Source organism: Microcebus murinus, chromosome 8, assembly GCF_040939455.1.
Source record: "Microcebus murinus isolate Inina chromosome 8, M.murinus_Inina_mat1.0, whole genome shotgun sequence".
Taxonomy (NCBI): Eukaryota; Metazoa; Chordata; class Mammalia; order Primates; family Cheirogaleidae; genus Microcebus; species Microcebus murinus.
This window is the reverse complement of record NC_134111.1, coordinates 101381239-101391096: the sequence shown is the minus strand read 5'-3', so window position 1 is coordinate 101391096 and position 9858 is coordinate 101381239. Positions and strand designations below refer to the sequence as shown.

Below are 9858 nucleotides of genomic sequence, written 5' to 3'. Positions count from 1 at the left end.
ACCCATACTACTAAGTGAAGTATCCCAAGAATGGAAAAACAAGCACCACATATACTCACCAGCAAACTGGTATTAACTGAGTAGCACCTAAGTGGACACATAGGTACTACAGTAATAGGGTATTGGGGAGGGGGAAGGGGAGAGGGGGCAGGTATATACATACATAATGAGTGACATGTGTACCATCTGAGGGATGGTCATACTGGAAACTCAGACTTGGGGGGGAAGGGCATTTATTGAAACCTTAAAATCTGTACCCCCATAATATGCTGAAATAAAAAAAATAAAATAGGCCAGGCGCAGTGGCTCACGCCTGTAATCCTAGCTCTTGGGAGGCCGAGGTGGGCGGATTGCTCAAGGTCAGGAGTTCAAAACCAGCCTGAGCAAGAGCGAGACCCCGTCTCTACTATAAATAGAAAGAAATTAATTGGCCAACTGATATATATATAAAAAACTAGCCGGGCATGGTGAGTCATGCCTGTAGTCCCAGCTACTCGGGAGGCTGAGGCAGAAGGATCGCTCGAGCCCAGGAGTTTGAGGTTGCTGTGAGCTAGGCTGACACCACGGCACTCACTCTAGCCTGGACAACAAAGCGAGACTCTGTCTCAAAAAAATAAAAAAATAAAAAATAAAATAAAATAAAATAAAATAAAATAAAAAGGGAAACATACACCTACCATAGAATTTACATTGGCTACATGGATACATGGAAAATGACTTCAAAAATTGAAAATGATGCATATAAAACTTCTCAGAGTAGTTTTCCTATAGGGGATAGTATAGGATTAGGAAAAAAGGGAAGTTACATTTCTTATTGTGTTTTTCATTACTTTCACATAAACAATATTAAAAAATATAGCCTGGAAGCTGGGAATCATAGCATAAACCTGTAATCGCAGGCAGTGGGGAGGCTGAACTGGGAGGATCAGACACGAGGTTCCAGGCCAGCTAGGCAACATAGTGACACCCCATTTCTATTTTTAAAAATGCAGCTTGGAAATGATGTACAACTATATCAATTGTGTGTGTGTATAATTACACTATATATATATGCATAATTTGAAAATTTGCTGATCCACAAGTAAATAATTCATTAAACTAGAAAGAAATTCCAAATTTGATGAATGTAAATGACAATTCATAGTCCAGTAAGGAATCTTTTTTTGGAAATCAAAAGCCAGATTATGCCTATTGTGCTAAGGGAGAGCCAGCTCACCTCAGACAGTGGCTTTCCCTGCTTGCAGTTGATCCCACCAATGAAGATCACGTTGGGCATCACAGGCCTGGGATAGTCAAAAACAAAGTCGGTTCGCAGCAGCCAGATTGATGTGTGGCTGAAGAGGTCATACGCCGTGACAGGTGTCTGGAGGATTTCAGAGGCAATTTCTAACCCCGTTTTAAAAAAATGGGGGCAAAATAAATGCTCCTCCAAGTGGAAGATATGGTTCCGTACTCTCTCCATAAAAGTCATGGCATCCGAGAATCCTAAGAGAATTCTGGGAACATAAGAAAGAGCAGCCGGGCACTGGGCACCTTCCTCAAGATAATGACAAAATACATCCCGGCTGAAGACCACAGAGGGGAGCGAAAAGTACTTGGCAACGATTAAGCCACACATATCAAAAGGATCCAAAAACACAGCATCAAAAGAACTCTCTTTTAAGTATTCTACTAATTTTTTGTCATTAAACAAATCCCTACAGTGCGAAAAAATAATTTCAAAGAAACCTCTGGCTGTAGTCATTAAAAGAGAATATAAAGTTTGACCCTGATTTTTCCATTGAGCATCAGCAAAACTCATAAACGCACGGTTCAAATCCTCCAGGGTGTGAGAAGTTTTATAAGTCTTCACTGTACAATTCAATGATTGTCCCAGTTGCCAACTCACGTCCGGAATGACCACAACCAGCTCGTGCCCTTTGTGGATGAGATTCTCCACCACGGACCGCATGGTAAACCAGTGGCTGCCGTCCATGGGCACCACCAGCAGCTTGCCTGCCTTGGCCAGGCCGGACGTCAGCAGCAAACACACACACAAGGCCAGGGGCCCGGGCAGCGCTGCAGGAGCCATGGCAGAACCGCAGCCAGGAGCAACCCAGCCGCCTGGATCCCCAGCTTGTGTAATGCAGCAGGCAGGAGAAGTGCAGGCACAAAGCTGCACCCAACACAGGGCGTGTACTCACATGTTTACTAAAAGCCACACACATGGCCAATGATTTACTCATAAGCACAATAATAAATGATTAGCATTTGCTGAGATTCCCAATTACAAATTTCCAGGCAAAAGTAGCCTGCGATCTTTGCCCTGGGGACAGTTCACGCTGGTACAACAATGTGAGTTTAGAAACAGATTTATTAAGCAATACTTTTGAACTTGGACAACTCAGAAAGATAAAAAGAAAAGTAAATTTGAATAAAGCTTGTATTTTTAGAATTTGTCCCAAAGCAAAATGTGGAATTTTATCTTCAAAATACCAAAGGCTCTCTACCCAGAAAGAAATCAACATCTATGTTTCCAGGAAGCACAGCGAGGTCCTTAGCATTGACCTCCTAAACTGGCAAGAAATTGTTGACAAGCATCTCTGCAATGTGTAGGAATTACTGCTTGTCTGTTTCTGTTTCCAAACCACTGATGCCTCTGAAATGCTGAAATAAGTTGGACAACTCCTTCCTCATGGACCAATCGAGGCATGTGATGGGAAGTGACTGGCAGGTATTTCAAATTGCTTCCCTCAGCTACGCTGCATGCAGTGGGTGGTCACTGCCCTGTGCTGCCCCAGCACTCTGCTGAGACGCCTCCCTCTGTCCTCCACACTTCCACATTCCAGCCAGGGGTACAGACCTCTGCTGTGGGCTCGCCCCATCACCTCATGAGACCCTCCTTTAGGAAAGATGTACTGGTCTCCCCCACTGTGCTGAGCATTCCTTGCGGTCACAGGATGTATGTTCTTCCTGTTTCAGTCTCTTTCCAGAGTGCCCATGCTATGTCTTGCGCAGAGAAAGTACACAGGCACATTTGTGGCACGGGACTGAATTGCATTATGAAGGTTTTCCAGATGCCTTCATGGGAGAGCCCATTGGTGTGCATCAGGTAACACCTGGAGGACCATTTAATGAGGGCTTCTGCAGCCCTTCTGGGAGTATAAGCCTTGTCAGGAACACAAAAGGGCTCTTTCTGTTACTAGACATCTGCTTACTGGAGTACCTTCAGATGATTGTCATTGAAAACTAAAAATGGCATTGAGGGATCTTCTTCCTTGGAGGCTTACTTCAGAGTACAAATCAATGAAATAGAAAATAGAAAAACAACAGAGAAAATCATTAAAACACAAAGCTATTTCTTTGAGATGATCAATTAACTTGACAATGCTCTCGGCATGCTGATCAGAAAAAAGAGGGAGAGAAGAAAACAATTACCAATAACAAGAATGAGAGAAGTGACATTACCACACATTCTATAGATAGTATATTATAATAGAATATCATGAACACATTTATGCCAAAAAGTTCCAGAACTTAAGTGAAATGGACAAATTCCTGAAAACACACAAGCTACCTGACTTTACCCAAGAACAAATAATCAAAATAGAAATAACCTATACTTTTCAAGTTGAAATCAAATTTATAATTCAACCTTTCCCACAAATAAAACATCAGGTCCAGATGACTTCACTGATGAATTCTACCAATCATGGAAGGAAGAAAGAATGCCAATTCCTCCCTATCTAGTCCATAAAATTGGAGCGTAGGGAATTTCCACATTCATTCTATGAGACCAGCATAGACAAGCATCTCTGCAATGTATAGGAAACCTTACAAAAAGCCTTACTAAAAGCCAGCCACTCACTGCCACAAACCCTACAAACCCTTCAATACTGAAACCTTACAAGAAAGAAAAACTACAGACCCTCATGTCCCTAGATGCAAAAATTCTAAACAAAATTTTAGCAAATCTAATTCAAAAACATATAAAAATATATAAACATAGAGTATACCATAATCAAGTGGAGTTTATCCCAGGAATCCAAGTCTGGTTCAACATTCAAGGTTATACAGCCATGTCCATAGCAGCATTACTCACAACAGAGGTGTGAAGAGGTAAAGCAACCCAGGTGTCCATCCACCAATCAATGCATAAGCAAAATGAGATTTTGTACACACACACACATATGTGTGCATCGAGGACATTTACCAAGGGAAATAATCCAGTCTCAAAAAGACTCATACTATGTAATTCCACTTATATAAGGTATCTAAAATAGTCAAATTCATAGAATCAGAGAGTGAAATGGTTGCTGGTGGCTAGGGTGAGGGAGGAATGGTGAATTATTGTTTCATGGATCCAAAGTTTTGGTGGGGAAGATGAAAAAAATGTTCTGGCCACGAATGGTGGTAACGCCTGCACAGCAATCTGAGCACACTCAATACTGAGCTACACATGTAAAAGTGGCTCAGATGGTAAGTTTTATATTATCTGTATTTTGCCACAATTAAAAATAAAAAATAATAAAAATAAAATCAATCAAGAGAATGCAGCATACAAATAAACCTAAAGAATATAATCATTTCAATAGGCCCAGTAAAAGTATTTGAGAAAATACAAAAGCCATTTCTGATAAAAAATTATTAAAAACCTAGAAAAATAAAAGAAGTTCCCCAATCTAATAATGTTCATCTTTAAAAAACCCAGGGTTAACTTTATACTCTGTGGTGAATGGCTGAATTTTCCCCTCCAATTGGATACATGCCAAGGATGGCTGTTTTTACCACCTCAATTCAATATTGTCCTGGAAGTTCTACCCAGGGGAGCCAAACAAGAAACAGGAAAAGAGTACACAGATTGGAAAGAAAAGGTAAAAGGACCTCATTCACAGACAACATTATCATCTATGTAGAATTTCCAACTGAATCTACAAAATTGTCCAGAACAAATGAGCAAGTTTAACATAGTTGCTAGATACAAAATTATGCCTAAAACTTACTTTTATTTCTATATACCAGCAACAAACAACTGAAAATTAGAATAAAAAATACCACTTAAATCATCAAAAATATGAAATACTTAGGGATAAATCTGACAAAAGATGTGAAAGAGTAAACACTGAAAACTAAAAACACTGGTGAAAGATATAAATACGTAGCTATGTCATGTTCCTGAATTGAAAAACTCAAAATGAAGACCTCAATTCTCCCAACTTGAACTCTAAATTCAGTACAATCCCAACAAAAATCCAAAGCAGCAGGATTTTTTTGTACAACTGGCAAAAGGGTTCTAAAATTCATATGGAAATTTAGAAGACTCCTAATAGCAAAAACAACTTTGAAAAACAATGAAGAATGTTGGAGGGCTAACACCATCACAATTCAAGACTTATTACAGAGCTATAGTAATCAAATACTTCACAAGTAGATCGATGGAGCAAAATACAAAGTCCAGAATTAGACGCACAGGCGTGTGAACAGCCAAGTTTTTACACTGATGCCGTGGTAACTCTGTGCAGAAAAGAATAATCTTTTCAGCTAGTGGGTATCCATTTGCAAGAAAGCAAAAAAAGACATCACCACTGTGGTCTTCCTCCCAAAACCTATAACCTCAGTCTAACCATGGTAACACCACCAGACAAATAGAAAATGAGGAAAAAGCTACAGAACACCTGACCAGTACTTCTCAAAACTGTCAAGGCTTCTAAAAACAAGGAAAGGCTGAGAGACTGTCACAGGCTAGAGGAGCCTAAGAAGACATGATGACTCAATGTCAGGTCATGTCTAGATGGGATCTGGAAAAAGGAAAAGGACATTAGGTAAAAACTAATGAAATCTGAATAAAATATAGACTTTAGGTCATCACGATGAACCAATATTAGTAGGTGACTTGTGATAGATGTGCCATAATGATGCAGGCATACCTTGTCTTATTGTGCTCCTTTACTGCACTTCAATTGCTTTTTACAAATTGAAGGTTTGTGGCAACCCTGCATTGAGCAAATTCATGGGTACCATTTTTCCGACAGCATGTGCTCACTTCCTGTCCCTGTGTCACACATTGCTAATTCTCACAATAGTTCAGACTTACTCTTGTTATAACTGTTACGGTGGCCGGGCATGGTGGCTCACGCCTGTAATCCTAGCACTCTAGGAGGCCAAAGCAGGCAGATTGCTCCAGGTCAGGAGTTCAAAACCAGCCTGAGCAAGAGCGAGACCCCATCTCTACTAAGAATACAAAGAAATTAATTGGCCAACTAATATATATATAGAAAAAATTAGCTGGGCATGGTGGCGCATGCCTGTAGTCCCAGCTACTTGGGAGGCTGAGGCAGGAGGATCACTTGAGTCCAGGAGATTGAGGTTGCTGTGAGCTAGGCTGACGCCACAGCACTCACTCTAGCCTGGGCAACAGAGTGAGACTCTGGCTCAAAAATAAATAAATAAATAACTGTTATGGTGATCTGATCAGTGATCTTTGATATCAGTATTGTACTTGTTTGGGGCACCACAAAACTTGTGCACATGACACAGCGACCTTAAATGATACATGTTGCGTGTGTTGTGACTGCTCCACTAACCAACCATTGCCCCATCTCTCTCCCTCTCCTCAGGCCTCCCTATTTCATGAGACACAACAATATTTATATTAGGCCAACTAATGCCCTACAATGGCCTATGAGTGTTCAAGTCAAAGGAAGAGTTGCACATGTCTTAATTAAAACCCAAAACTAGACACGATTCATTTTAATGAAGAGGGCATGCCCAAAGCTGAGATAGGCTGAAAGCCCAGCCTCTTGTGCCAAAAAGTTAGCTAAGTTGTGAACACCAATGAAAAGCTCTTGTAGGAAATTAAAAGCACTATTGCAGTGACCACACAAAGGGTAAGTGAAACAGCCTTATTGCTGATATGGACACAGTTTGAGTGGTTCAAATAAAAGACCAGATCAGCCACGATATTCTCTTAAGTTAAAGCCCAATACAGAGCAAAGCCCTAATTCTCTTCCACTCCATGATGGCTGAGAGTGGTGAAGAAGCTGTAGAAGAAAAGACTCAAGCTAGCAGAAATTGGTTCATGAGTGCTGAGTTAGCTACACTCCCAGCAAAAACAGGTCCCAGGCAGGATCATTGCAAGAGATATGGAAATAATAGAAATAGAGAAATAATAGAGAAACTGAGACAAGAGATGAAGTATAGTTTAAAAAGATGGGGAAGTCAGGGGTCCTCCAGCATTCCCATGAGCTGTGAGGCCCCAAGTAAAGTTCCACATCAGTATTTATTGGTGCAGAGATTAGCTGCCAGTGGTTACAGATTTATATAATAACAGATAATTCATTTAGGTTTTAAGTTTCCTCAGAAGTTTCTAGAGATCCCTTAATTTATCTATATGAGCAAACAGTTACAAAATTTTTCTATGATAAACTTCGAAGTCGTAAGACAAAATTATCAATTAGCAGAAAGGCTAAACAGAAATATAGAGGCTCTATATTTCTTTATCTACTTTCTTGTTGATTGAGATAAGTGGTCAACAGCAAAGCTGGAACTGTACTTCAGGCTAATTGTCTCTAGCAGCAGGTGACTGCCAGGTGGGCATTCTTTGATCAGTTCTCAACCTGTGACCCCATGCCAGTGGTTAAGTGTGCAGACCTAGAGTCTGATCGCCAGAATTCAAATGTTATTTAAGACTTATTTGCTGTGTAACCTTGTAAAAATGATCTCTCAGTACCTCAACATCCTCATGTGTAAAATGGGAATAGTATCAGTTCCCAACTTGTGGGATGCTTATAAGAATGAAATAAGAAAGTACTTAGACACCCTGTGCATTTGCCTGGCAGAGTAAATGCTCACAACCTTTAAAAAGCATTATTAATCTTTCTTGTGCATCCCCTCACATGGTGGGAATATTTGGGTGAAACCTTCATCAATACAGAGTAGGGTCAACTTCTTTACAGATTTGACTCTAATTTCCTGTGGAGCAAATGAAATAAAAGATTTTAAATTTCACTCTAAACTATTATACAAAGCCATATATCAGTATTATTAATCATAATGCAATATTTTTATTGTTAACTGCTACAGGGGCTACAGGGAAGATAGGGTATAACCTCTGGCTTGGAGACACTAACAAAAAGAATAGATACGACTTTGCTAGAGACAGAAACTACAGGAGAGGTACATATTATACTGAAGGCTTACAGAAAGAAAAGATCATATCTTGTTTAGAGAGATCTGGAAAATATTTACAGATGACTTAGAATTTGAGATGGGCTTTTATGCTAACTAGGATTGCAGGGAGGACATGAGAAGATGTCCCCCCTTTGCAGAAGGTCAACATGAATAGGATCGCAGGCAAGAAGGCATATGGCACACTTGGAGACACTTTGACTGGAGAATAGGTGAGTACTGAGACACACAGTATGAAAAGAGTGTTGGGACATGAGTGAACTGAAACATCAAAATGAAGCATTTCTGCAGCGGACATTGAGGAATCATTGAAGCTTCTTTGGCAGAGAATTTTGAGCTGAGAGACGCGCAGGATGAGATGGGCAAAATGGGAGTCCACTTAAATAGCTATCATCCTAACCCAGGTGAGACTTAAGGAGGGTCTGATAGGAGGAGAGGGAGCCATGGGAATGGAAGAACACTGTGCAGGCAACACTTTGAGTTGCCACTAGTTAGATTCATAGACAAAAGACAAAGTTTCAAATATAGCTCCAAGACTTTGATTCTGATGAAAGGAAGGGTGGTGGTGTTAAGAGGCCATTCATTCATTCCATAAATATTGAGATCCTGTGATGAGAAACACACTGTTTAGGTTGCTGGGGATATCGCTATGAACAAGGCAAAGCCCATGTCCTCGTGGAGCTAAACTTCCAGGTGTCATTCTTGGTCAGGGAATAGAAGTTTGAGGAATATTTGCTATTAGGAAGGGGGGTGTTGAAGCACAACAGGCATAGGAGAAGCAGAGGATAGAATATCCTGGAGCCAGGGAGGAGAGGCTACTGAGTAGGCAACGTAGCAGAGTCAAGCCTGATGAGAACTGAACACAGGCTATTCCCACTGTCATTTTCCAGTGTAGACCTTTTGCCTCCTAGGTGGTCTTCTGCCTCCAGTTCTTCCCCTATCAACACTTCCTGAATTTTCCTGACCCACAGATACCTGCAAATATTGCAAATACAAATTTCTTGGCCTCGCATTCACTTTAGTTCCTGCCTTTCCAGCTTCATCTACCACTATCCCTATTCTTAATTTCTCAGACTTTTAGCTGAAGTGAAAATTATTTTCTCCTTGACTCCCTCATTCATTCCTGTATGGAAGCTGGATTAGACAGGGATGATACCCGACCTAGAGCCTAAGTAGGCTATTGAGATAGTCCACCCAAGGTGCACGCACTGTCTTATTTCATCATGCAGTCTTGTATTTGAACTGCTCTGAGAGGTGGGATATTTTCTCCCCATGTGACCTATTTAGACTCAGGCTCCTACACAAGGTAATGTGAGTGCATGAACCACCTCCTATGTTTGAAACCACATCTCTGGGTACAAGCTCCTATCTTGTTAAATAATTGCCGAAACCTTCCCAGTATTAGTCATGCAATGGGATGCTCTTTCCCTTTTCACCTCTCTGGGGCAGGGTTCAGTCTGAGGAAGTGTCACAAAGGAAAGAAGAGTGGGGAAGGAGCTAGAAAAAGGAATGCAATGAGGAGGAAAAATAGCCTGGAGCTGGAGAGAGAAGAGCTGGACAGATGCATAAAGTAAGCCCAGTGAACCCAGGCAAGACACAATCATGGCGGACGTTGATGGCTGGTTGGATGGTGGCAGGCCACAGAGCACCCCCCAACCATCTGGAGTGGGCCAAAGAGGTGGTGTGTAGTGT

At 41.0% G+C, this 9858-nt stretch overlaps 2 protein-coding genes across 2 annotated transcripts in view; both read right to left on the bottom strand.

Moving 5' to 3' along the window:
- Positions 1-9858, bottom strand: part of LOC105886128 (UDP-glucuronosyltransferase 1A1) — a 119213-nt gene that overhangs the window by 103877 nt on the left and 5478 nt on the right. The gene's annotated exons all lie outside the window — the stretch shown is intronic.
- LOC105886140 (UDP-glucuronosyltransferase 1A8-like) lies at positions 92-6243 on the bottom strand. Its single transcript, XM_020288113.2, has one exon. It carries the CDS (start codon positions 2069-2071, stop codon positions 1139-1141), a length of 933 nt encoding a protein of 310 aa, XP_020143702.1. The 5' UTR covers positions 2072-6243; the 3' UTR covers positions 92-1138.